General features: G+C 42.6%; 1 protein-coding gene across 1 annotated transcript in view; it reads left to right on the top strand.

Moving 5' to 3' along the window:
* The window catches only part of PHLPP1 (PH domain and leucine rich repeat protein phosphatase 1), a 144,540-nt gene that overhangs the window by 84,644 nt on the left and 47,875 nt on the right, over positions 1–12,021 (top strand). The window contains exon 4 of the mRNA XM_054164072.1: positions 7,874–8,040. Coding sequence (XP_054020047.1) covers positions 7,874–8,040 — 167 coding nt within the window. The remainder of the gene's footprint in view (positions 1–7,873; positions 8,041–12,021) is intronic.

Below are 12,021 nucleotides of genomic sequence, written 5' to 3'. Positions count from 1 at the left end.
ATTGGTGACTTCAAGCTTTTCTCATAATTTCTCTTCTAGAGAAACTATAGCTACTTAAATATCTATCTATCTCTATTTATCCCTTGCTGAAAATCAGAGAAATCTGGTCCTTGTTGTGGACTTGCTACCATCAGTTAAGAATACTTCAGTATTGAAATATTGAAGTATTTCAACCAAGAGTGAGAATGGAAAACCAGGTCTTGCCCACACATCTGGAATATCTTTCAAGTAATGTCTTTTGAAGCCTCTAAATCAGGTTATGATGTTATTGAAGCTGAATTTGTGCAGCTCCTGAATAAATGTAGAAAAAACATCACCATAGCTTACAGTGGCAACTCTGTGAGTTGTCACTGATCTTGCCTTTTAAGATGTATTCGGTCCTGGAGGCTCCCAAAATGTTTTCATCCTTAGGGTGTTGGGGGGTGGGAGTGAGTGGAGGAGTGTGACTTTGCTCTTAATAAAGCTCAGGGGAACTAAGTGTCTCTGGTGAGCATATCCCATGAGGCTGGAGGGGGTTCCAGGGGCTGACATATATTGCACAGTACTTCAGTACATATAAGGTGAGGACTGAGTTGGTCTCGAAACCTAATGGTTGTAACACTGAGAGTCAAGTCTAGCAGGGAGGAAAAAAAGCAGAGGAATTGGTAGCGAAAACTAATTTTAGGGACATCTGATTTTCTTAAGCTGCTTTAGTCAGTGGAGAAGAAGGAAGGTCTCCTGGGAGAAGAGGGAATGAGTGCTAGAGACCAGTTTTAGGCCTTGGGCAAATAGAGCTATGTTTGTGATTGTTTGCATTAAAACCCCTTGGGTCAGAAGGCCTTTCTGAGCTCCTGTGAAATAATGGTATGAAAAGAGTTCATCTTACTGTACTGTACTATGATGCAGCTGTGTAAGAGAACCTAGGTCAGAAACTTAGGACCTAGCATAACCTCTTAGTTGAAAGAAACAAGCAAAACCTGACAACCCTCCCCACATGGGCCTGGGGAGACTCAGACAAGTGAACATCTATTGAAAGTCTCAATAGCCAAAATCTGAGTCTGAATGCTGAAAGTCTTTACTGGAGGGCTGCTCATTGCAAAGTCTGCTTGCTGGTAGTACAGAAGCTTGTCTTGGTAAAAAAAATGAAGTCTAATACAGCCTGTAGGAAGAAAAAGAGATATTCCTCACCTGTTTTGCAACGTTTACAAATGGTCTATTTTCAGTCATGTTGTTTTAAGGATGTTGGTATTTCTTGCTCCACCAAATGGAGATTAACATGTCTGAATTATAGTAGTTTAATGCTATACCTCATTACTGCCCCTTAACTCCAAGTTGCATCTTAAGCCTTATCCATGAAGGGATCTTATCAGTGTGAATATCATAGCATGACTACCACACAGCTAACTGTTGATATTGCTCCCTGTGTAGTATTGATACCAGCAGCTGATTTTTAAAAGAGCGCTTTTCCATCTGAAGGAACAAAAATACTTACTCCAGAAAGGACTAGAGATAGTACCAAACCTTTCCAAATGACAGGTGATGACTTTGAGGCTTTTGACAGGTTCTCACTTTGAAGATCATGATGCTAATCCTGGGACACTGACTTTTGCATCTGGTATTTCCTCTGGAGTCCTGTCATAAGTGCAATTTCTGCTTCATTGCCTTCATCGTCTCCCCTCCCTCCACACATTTGCTACTACTGTTTTCAGTTAAGTTGCTACAGCTTTGTGAAAGGGCTAAAAATAGAAGTGAGCTGTTTCTGCATGCCATATAAATCTCTGTTCAGAGCTAAGGAGGAGAGAGCAGGGACAAGTTAAATAATCTTCATGCCCTCAAGTCCCACTGGTGTGAAGTATTTGAACCAGAGGCTTTTTGCTGCACTGCCTGCAGAGGAGAATGGAGTGAGAAGTGGGTGCTCCGTGAAAGCTGCCATACCTGTGTGCTCTCCTGCCCTTTGTCATGGTAGGCAGTTATGACTCCTAGCTGTTGGGTTTGTGAATCTGAGTGACACGCTTTCAAGCCTCTGCTGAGTTTTATTTTTTCTTTTCAAGATTCTTGGTTCACATGTTTCTAATTTAACATTAGAAAGAAAGCAAAAAGGAGAGGCCAGAAAAGCCATTACCTTTCACCTTTTGGCCTGCATCCATTTTAGAAGAGGGCATTTCAAAATGAAAATGGATAGCTCTAAAGACAAAGAAAACCTTTTTTATTTCTTCCCCCACCCCTTTCATTAAGGTTTTTGATGTTAGCATGTTCACCAGCCTGAACGTTTCCTCTGCTCTTGGCTGTGGCTGAGAGCACTGATGTGTTTCCTGGCTGTGGAGTGGAGCTCAGCAGAGGGAGGCCTCTCGGCTGAACAGGAGGCTTTGATGTTCACATAGAAAGGAGGATTAGGATTTGAAGCAGGGTTGGCTCTGAGGCGAGGAGAACTTACTTGCTCTAAGCGGTTAGTTTAAATGTTTCAAGCTTATGCATCACTGTTTAGTTAAGCCTTATGCAGGCATTGGTGGGGTGTGATGGTTATCAAATTGTTTGAAAACAAATCCTAAAGGAGAAAAATTACACTGCCTTTGAATTAGCATGTCTCCAGCAGGTGTAATTTAACATTGTCAGCTCAGTTCAAACATTGGGAATTTGGCTGCCCGTACAGTGTGGGCTCTTCAGTTATTTTGATTGTCTTATCTGAATAGAGCTATGGGGAATGTGATGAGGGTAAACAGGAAAAAGACATAATTGCATTGGTTTAAAGTCATACCCCAGGTCACACCAAAAGATGTTCTTGTGTAAACAAGGCTTGTATTTGTCCATACAGCTGGGTTCAGCTATGTCCATTGCTGACACCCATTGTCAGCAACAGATAATTTTTGTAGTATAGCCAAGGTTTTAAAACAAAGGCAGTAATCAGTCTTGTTGCATAGCTTGGTGACAGAGGTAGCATTATACTCATGGACAAAGCAAAGTGGTTTTTTAGCCCTGCATGGCAAAAGAGGCAAGACATTGATTGATACAAGCATTTTTCCTGTGTTTTTGTTGCCAGCTGCTTAAGATTCACAGCGTATCCACAGCAGACTTTCTCCAGCCTTGAAGTACTATCTCCTTTTAAAAAATAACGCTGAAAAAATTACAATTGAAACACTGGGGCAAATCTTCCTTTATTTGAGGTACTGCTGGCTTTTTGTTTAGATTTGCAAGTACAGTTACAGCAGAAGTAACACGTTTATAAGTGAGTTTTCATGTTTGGGAGACACCTAGTTCTCTGCCACATGTGCAGCTTGTAGATGAGGAGTAGCAGAAGACATACTGCCTGAGAGAGGGAAGGAGCTCTCTGGCACCATTATTTGTGGAAGTATTCACAGACTAGATCTGTATTTTGTTGCTGCTGGCTGAAAATTAAAAAGCATGGTGACAGCTTTTTGGTGTTTGCAGTGTGTAGAACCAGGGCTCGGTGTAGGGCATGTGCTGTAGTTCTGTACCACTTCTTTGAAACTTCACTTCAGCATGCTTCATGGAGACAAAAAAAAAAGAACTTGGAACACTGTAGGCCATCACCTCCAGTGATGGTGACTCCACCACTGCCCTGGGCAGCCCATTCCAATGGCCAATCTGTCTTTTCTATGAAGAACTTCTTCCTAACATCCATCCTAAACCTCCCCTGGTGCAGCTTGAGACTGTGTCCTCTTGTTCTGGTGCTGGTTGCCTGGGAGAGGAGACCAGCCCCCACCTGGCTACAACCTCCCTTCAGGTAATTATAGAGAGCAATAAGGTCTCCCTTGAGCCTTCTCTTCTCCAGGCTAAGCAACCCCCAGCTCCTTCAGTCTCTCTTCATAGGGCTTGTGCTCCAAACCCCTCCCCAGCTTTGTTGCCCTTCTCTGGACCTGTTCTAGCAAGTCAACATCTTTCCTAAACTCAGGGGCCCAGAACTGGACACAGGACTCAAGGTGTGGCCTAACCAGTGCTGAGTACAGGGGCAGGAGGACTTCCCTGCTCTTGGTGGCCACACTGTTCCTGATGGGAGCACTGTCCCAACCATTTCCCTAATGTTATTTATGCTGGAAGTGGAGCAGGAGTTCCATGAGAGAACAACTGTTAAGGATATATGGAGTTTAGGATGTGGTGAGAAGATGTTCCAGAGTGCTTGGTCTGGGCAATGGCTTCTTCTGCTTTGGGTATTGTGAACTGTGCTACTTGTGTTTTTATTGTTGTATAGGTGTGTTAACCATATAAAACAGTTCTACTTTTAAGTTTGCTAGGAAAAAAACACCCAACAAGCCATAATAAGGGTAAGTTTCACATGCACCTAGAAAGCCTTTCCCTCTAGCATTGCTGCCATAGTGACTCTCCTCGCTACTTGTTGGAGCATGGGTTGGTTGAACCCAGCCCAGATAAGTTATTGAGGTATTTATTTACAGTGTTGTTTTTCCTCCAGTGGAAACTTTATACTTTCTACAGATAATGTCTCTTCCTCTGAATGTATTCTAGTCAGCATTTTCTCACCCTTTTTCAGCTTATCTCTGTAGTGATTCCCCACAGTGAGTCAAGGAAACCAAGTGCTTTATTAAAAGCTGCATCATCCTTTAGAAAACTGCTTTGCTATTAAGAAAACAATAACAGACACACACATGCACAGCTTTCCTGCATTTGAGTCAATTGAAGATGATTGCAGGATTGAAAGATCCCTCTGTTGTTTGATTTAGGGACAATATAATTTCAGAATTTCAATACTCAACTTCAAAACAACAGATACAAGTTTCTAGGGAACCAAAGAAAGTATTGTTTAGATATTGCTCTCCTTTGTCACTCTGTGGTTTTTTTCATCTTGTTTCTCTATTCTCTAGGAATTTGTTACACAACAATATTGTGTAATGGTGAGAGAAAAGGCTTTATATCCCTGCCTGTGTGAAAATGATTTCTTTATAATGAGTATTCCTCATAACAATGCAGAAGTTAATTCTTAGAGTCCTGCTTTTTTCCCAACAAAAAAGACTTCCAGAACAAACTATAGTTTTATTGAACTGTCACTTGTTAGGAATGTGCTCTTTACCATGAGGATTGAGGCCCCATCCCTGAAGATATTCAAGGGCAGGCTTGACAAGGCTCTGAGCAACCTATTCCTACTTGGGTTTGCTTAACATTTAAGGGAAGCTGATTTCAAGCACATATCTGTCACTTTTAGGTTTGTGCGTATCCAGAATATGTATGAATGAAATACAGGAGAAAATAACACTGATTGCTTTCACCTCTGGTGCCTGCAATACAGGAAGGATGTGGAGTTGGAGTGGGTGTAGAGGAGGGGGCTTGGAACACCTCTGCTACAAAGACAGGCTGAGGGAGCTGGGCTTCTTCAACCTGGAGAAGAGAAGGATCTGGGGAAACCTGATAGTGTCCTTCCAGTACCTGAAGGGAGCCTACAAGAAGGCTGGAGAGGGAGTGTCTACAAAGGCCTGTACTGATAAGATCAGGGGCAATGGTTTGAAATTAGAGAAGAGGAGATTTAGGTTGGAGGTTAGAAGGAAGCTCTTTATTGTGTGGGTAGTGGAACACTGCAACAGGTTGCCCAGAGAGGTAGTTGAGACCCTATTCCTGGAGATACTCAAGGTGAGAGTTGACAGGGCTCTGGGCAGCCTGATTCAATGGAGGATGTCCCTGCTAACTACAGAGGAGTTGAACTAGATGCTCTTTGGAGGTCCCTTCCAACCCAACCCCACTCTTTGATTCTGTCACCTTTCAAAATAGCGTTTTAACTTTCACACTTGCCTCCCTGGTAGAGGCATCACTCAGTATGTATCAATTGTGTGAAAAATCATAATTAAATGATTTGTATAACAAAGTGACCCCTTTTTAAAAAGGCAAACCCAAAATAAACCCTACAACAAGCATAGAGAAACCAAACCCACAAACAACCCAAAAACCCAAGAAAACAAACAAAACTAGAAGATACAGCTTGTAAAAGCATCATTACTTTTAACTGGATGGGGTGGTTTTGTTTTGGTGTGGTGGGGGTTTTTTGGGGTGGGTTTTTTTTTTAACAGAGCTGGATGATTTTAAGAAAGGATTTGATAAGGAATTTTTGAGCCAAATAAAAGTTGGATCTGTTTGGCTGCTTTGTCATGGTTCACACTCAGAGTTCTGGTACTTAGCTATTTTTAGACTAGCACACCTTGCTAAGCACTGCTGGGTTGCTTATTATTGTTCATATCACATTTGAAACAAGTAGTTTGAGCAACTGTGTATTGTAAGCATTGCACCTGAGATGATACCTTCTGCTTTTTAATTATGACAGGTGTCAGCACTTTCTCACCTTTTGTAGATTCAGTGTGATGAGTACTGTACCATACTGGGCAGGCCCTGGCACCACAAACAGGCTGAATACCTTGCTTTCAGAAATGACTGCTCAGAATAGCTTATGATTATGTTCTGTCTAATATTACAAGAGCAAGAAAAACAGTACCTACAGTACTAAAATGACTGAATTAATTGAGAAACAAAAAATTGAGTATTTTATTAGGTCACATTAGAGAAAAACACTGCACTGTCTGTTCTTGTTGAGTATTGTGTCCAGTTCTGGGCCACTCAATTCAAGAGAGATGTTGAGGTACTGAAACGTGTCCAGAGAAGGGTTACAAAACTGGTGAGCAGCCTGGAGCACAGCCCTATGAGGAGAGGCTGAGGGAGCTGGGGTTGTTCAGCCTGGAGAAGAGGAGGCTCAGGGCAGACGTTATTGTTGTCTACAACTACCTGAAGGGCGGTTGTAGCCTGGTGGGGGTCCGTCTGTTCTTCCAAGCAACCAGCACCAGAACAAGAGGACACAGTCTCAAGTTGTGCCAGAGGAGGTTCAGGCTGGATATTTGGAAGAAATTCTTCACAGAGTGATTGGCCATGGGAATGGGCTGCCCAGGGAGGTGGTGGAGTCGCTGTACCAGGAGATCTTCAAGGAAAGCCTGGATGAGGCACTTAGTGCCATGGTCTAGTTGATGGGATAGGGCTGGTGATAGGTTGGACTGGATGATCTTGGAGGTCTCTTCCAACCTGGTTGATTCTATGATTTTGGATGCTTGTTGCTGTGTGTTTATAATAGAGACCACTTATCATAAAATCGTAGAATGGTCTGGGTAGGAAGGGACCTCCAAAGGTGTTCTAGTCCAACCTCCCCACATTCAGCAGGGACATCCTCAACTAGATCAGGTTGCCTAGGGCTTTGTTGACCCTCACCTTGAATACCTCCAGGGAAGGGGCCTCAACCACCTCCCTAGGCAACCTGTTCCAGTGTTCCACCACCCTCATAGTAAAGAACTTGTTCATAACATCCAATCTAAATCTGCTGTTCTCTAGTTTGAAGCCATTGCTCCTTCTCCTGTCACTGCAGGCCTTCGTGAACAGTCTCTCTCCATTCTTCATGTAGGCTCTCTTCAGGTACTGGAAGGACACTAGCTTTTCACCCTTGAACCCAGGACAGGATGATGTCTGTTATCCCCTCACCTTTACTCACTTGGGTGTACTGACCAGTCATGCAGCAGTGTGGAAGACTTCTGTGCTGTATTTTTGCAGCTGTTACTTGTGAACTAGAGAACTAAGCTAAAAATTGTCAAATCCTTTACCTTTTTTCTTGTCATAGAGTATCATGTAACTTCATTGATGAAAATGAATCAGTTCTGCTTACAAATTTGACAAACTTTACGTGCTTTTCTCCCTCCTAGCCATCTGTGGACCTGGTTTGAACACTGAAGCCAAGAGATCATGGCACAATGTACAGCAGTGTTATAAACCATGTTAGATCAGCTGCATATACCAACACTGACTTCTGTGCTTAGAACTGGTTTATCTTGTGGTAGTGGAAGGAAAGGAACTGTTCTTGTTTTACTGCAAAATTAACATCAATGTACTTTTTGACTTCCAGGTTGCATCACAACGCATAAGCTCAGTGGATCTTTCGTGCTGCAGCCTGGAGCACCTGCCTGCCAACCTGTTTTATAGCCAAGACCTCACTCATCTCAATTTGAAGCAGAATTTCCTGAGGCTAAACCCTAGTCCATCTACGAGTAGAGCACTTAGTGAATTGCAAAGGTAAAGTGAATACAGTTCTGCTGGTTTTCCTCTGTCCTTGGAGCCAAGTGACCACTGGTCTGCAGGAACTTTCCTAAAAGATTACTACCTCTGCTTGTGGAGGACTGGCCTGGCTGTAATGCTTGAGAAATTGGTTAACTCTGTGTGTTAGAGACAGGCTAAGAAACTGCATAAGAAATGTAATGGTTTTATCTAAATGAAGGTTATTTTCAATCAACAATGCAGCTTTCCGTATGTTGGTTTTGCCTACTGAGCAGGTTCTTCAATCTCTGGCTCCCATAAGTGAATATGAGTTGATAAGCTGCCCATCAAAGGGAAGCATTTTTCTAATGTCCAGTCTAAACCTACCCAGTCAGAGCTTGAGGCTGTTCCCTCTTGTTCCATCACTAATTATCTGTGAGAAGAGACCAGCACCAGCCTCTCTACAATGTCCTTTCAGGTAGTTGTAGAGAGCAATGAGGTCTCCCCTCAGCCTGCTCCCCAGCAAACCAAATAGCCCCAGCTCCCTCAGTCACCCCTCACAAGGTTTATACCCCAGGCCCTTCACCAGCTTTGTTGCCCTCCTCTGCACTTCCTCCAGCACCTTGACATCTCTCTTATACTGAACACAATACTTGAGGTGTTGCCTCACCTGTGCTGAGTACAAGGGGACAATCACCTCCCTGCTCCTGCTCCTCCTCTTTGCATCAGGTAAATTTCCAGAAGTGGTATACCCGAGGTGGTGCAAAAGTGATTCAGTGTCTCATTCTTCTGAGAGCTGGTCCTGTTCTATCAGTAATTAAGAATCTGTGTTGCCTCCATTGCTCTGAGTTTGCCAGGAAGGCATGGGGGGAGCGTCTATAAACTTGAGAACTTCTGGAAAGACAAACAAAATTATTAGGAAGGTTACACAGCACTGTTTCAATAGATTAACAACAGTACCTTGTGCACTCCTGTGTCTTTGCACTGGTTGTCTTTGACACTGCTGATGTCCTCCAGCCATCTAGCACAGGTGGCATTGCCTAGGCAGTGGAAGCTGGAAGCTCCTGCTGCTGTTGTAATTGCTGTGCTGGTGGAAAGGTCTGTGTGAGGTGGTAGCTTCTGCTGAGCACTGGGAAGAGCAGTGCACCACTGGCTATCTTTTTGCCCCCCAACAACAGTGAAAGCATGCGCCTGGCCTTGTGCTCTCCTGAAGTGTGCTTCTTCATGCCCCTTATAAGAAGTCTCCTGAAAACTTGAGCTTTACTTGTGCTGCCAAAAACCTTTAAGCAAGATCAACTACTGCTGTGAGTGATTTTCCTGTAGTGAGTAAAGAAGAAGAAAAGAAGGAAAGCTGTATCTGTTTGAAATGTTAGTGAATCCCAGACTGAATGTGTGTGCAAAGTGAGGGACATAGAAATGGGTAGATTCAGACTGGATGTTAGGAAGAAGTTCTTCCCCATGAGGGTGGTGAGACACTGGCACAGGTTGCCCAGGGAGGTGGTGGAAGCCCCATTCCTTGATGGTTTTTAAGGCCCGGCTGGATGTGGCTCTGAGCAACATGATCTAGTGTGAGGTGTCCCTGCCTATGGCAGAGAGGTTGGAACTGAATGATCTTGAGGTCCCTTCCAACCCTAACAATTCTATGATTCTAAGCTTAGTCATTCCTGGGAACACACCTTATTTGTCTGACTTTTTTTTCTTCTTTTCTTTCTAATCCAATTCCACAGAACTGTTTTCAGATCTTTGGGGGTTACATGAGGTAAATGTCTACTAGATAAACCAAGAGTCTTTTTTGCCCCTGTTCTTTCAGACCACTGCAAAGCAAGTACAAAATCTCTGCTGTTCTCTTACGGTGCTGTTGGCTTTTATACCAAATTCTCAAAGGCTAAACAGCAGCTGCACACAGGACACAGCACCAGTGAACCAATCTCAGAAGTATATAAGGCTCCAACATAACTGTGAGCTTGGATGTTGTGAATAAAATGCATTGGCATTTATATACCTACCCTTCCTTGTACAGCTTCTGGTTGGCAAGTCAGTCAAGGAAGATCTGTTTTGCTAGAAGCAGTTTGTGGTGCTAGCTGTTTCTCTTAATAAATGACCACTTTACATTAAATTGTTAAGTTTAATTGGTAATTTAACAAATGTTTGTGAGTGCCAGATGTCAAAACAAAAGGTATGCTAAAAGTAGAAGAAAGTGTAGACTTAGAAGTGGCTGGATTATTGTAGTGAGATGCTGACACACGCACTGGTGCAGACAGGAACAGATTGGGGGGAAAAAACCAAACAAAAACCAAGGAAATTCCTACTTTTGCTTATGCAATCACTACTTTCAGTTGTGAAAATAATGCCATTTATTGCATTTCTGCATAAAATTTTTCATCTTGCTCAGTATTTGGAGTAAGTGAAAAATCTCCCTCTTGGGAATTAAATTGCTCTAGCGTACAATGATACACAAATACATAGCTGGGCTTTTATTCCAGGTAGTTATGCTTTCACTTGCTTCACTGTCCACTTAAACTTTAAATTGTTGCTGTAGATACTCTCTGCTGTGATCTTTTGTAACTGAACTGGCTGAATGTTGAAAAAACACAGCTACCTATGTTTTGTTCCTGCTTACCCAGGAATACGTATTTCGTCATATGTAGAGAAGTAGGCAGTCTGAAAATTCGCCTGTGTTGAAAACAAACCCACAGCAGATGCTGGTACTTGTTCTCCCTCATGGTTGCTTTTTATAAAACTACAGCAAAGGGTGTTTTTCTTCTGGGGGATAGAGGAGATTCCCCAGTTGAAAGATTGCCAGTTGTTGCATTGTTAGAAGCAACTCACATGTCTTGTGATAAAATATCGCCTATGAGTCAGAATTTGCCTTAAAGCCCTTGGTGCTTTAGCTCCTCTATATTGCAAGTGGGAGCGACTGAAAACATTCTATTGTTGTGAGCTGTTGCAAAATTTACTGTTTACACTCTTCATGTTGGTTGTTGGGGTTTGTTTATTTACTTAATGGTTTTAAGTTGAGTTTTCTTTGTGCAGTGTATTCCCAAACCCCACTTTCCCCTTACGTACAATGCAGCTTCATAGCTCCTGTTCTGAAACACTAAACAAGTTCAGGCCTAGTAGTTTTGCTCTAGGTTTGAAGGAAATGAGTAAGCCATAGTCTGTCTTTACTTCTTTTCTGTTTCACTGACTAACAGTGTTTTATATGGAATTGTTGGAGTGAGTCTAGAGGAGGGCTACAAGGATGATCCAAGGGCTGGAGCGTCTCTGCTGTGAAGATAAGTTGAGGGAGATGAGGTTGTTTAGCCTGGGTAAGAGAAGACTCCAAGGGGATCTTACAGCTGCTTTCCAATACTTGAAAGGAGCCTACAGGAAGGCTGGAGAGGGACTTTCCATAAGGATGTCTAGTGATAGGACATGGAGGAGTGGTTTTAAGCTGAGGGGAGAGTAAGTTTAGACTGGATCTTGGGAACAAGTTCTTTAGTACAAGGGTGGTGAGACTCTGGACTAGGTTGCCCAGAGTGGTCATGGATATCCCTTCCCTGAAGGTGTTCAAAACCAGATTGGATGAGACCTTGGGTAAAAAGGTCGAGTTGAAAGGCATCCATGCCCATGATAGGGAGGTTGGAGTGGTTGATCTCTAAGGTCCCTTCCAACCTAAGCCGTTCTGTGCTTTACACGTAATAATTGCTGTCAATGCTGTTGGGGAAAAAAACAAACTGTTGGCAACAGGAATACTATTTGATTGTTAATGTTGAAAAGTAAGTTGCTAGTATTTGGATTTTAATCTAAGTATGTTGTAGATAAAAACAAAAAAAGGAGGGGGGTGGTACAATATGCCACAGACTTTATTTTAATGATAAACAAAACAATGCTTGCCAGTTTTATCTGAATTTATTTTTCTGTGGTTGTTAATTATGAACAGTAATTATATGGATTTTAATCTTAAGATCAGTTGGTATCTTTTCTCTCCTATAACTGTCTTTTCTGGCATCTCAGCTGAACCTCTTCTGGGCTTGTAGC

This window comes from Dryobates pubescens, chromosome 9 (assembly GCF_014839835.1).
Source record: "Dryobates pubescens isolate bDryPub1 chromosome 9, bDryPub1.pri, whole genome shotgun sequence".
Classification (NCBI taxonomy): Eukaryota; Metazoa; Chordata; class Aves; order Piciformes; family Picidae; genus Dryobates; species Dryobates pubescens.
The sequence above is the reverse complement of the archived record's forward strand: the minus strand, read 5'-3'. Positions and strand labels throughout refer to the sequence as shown.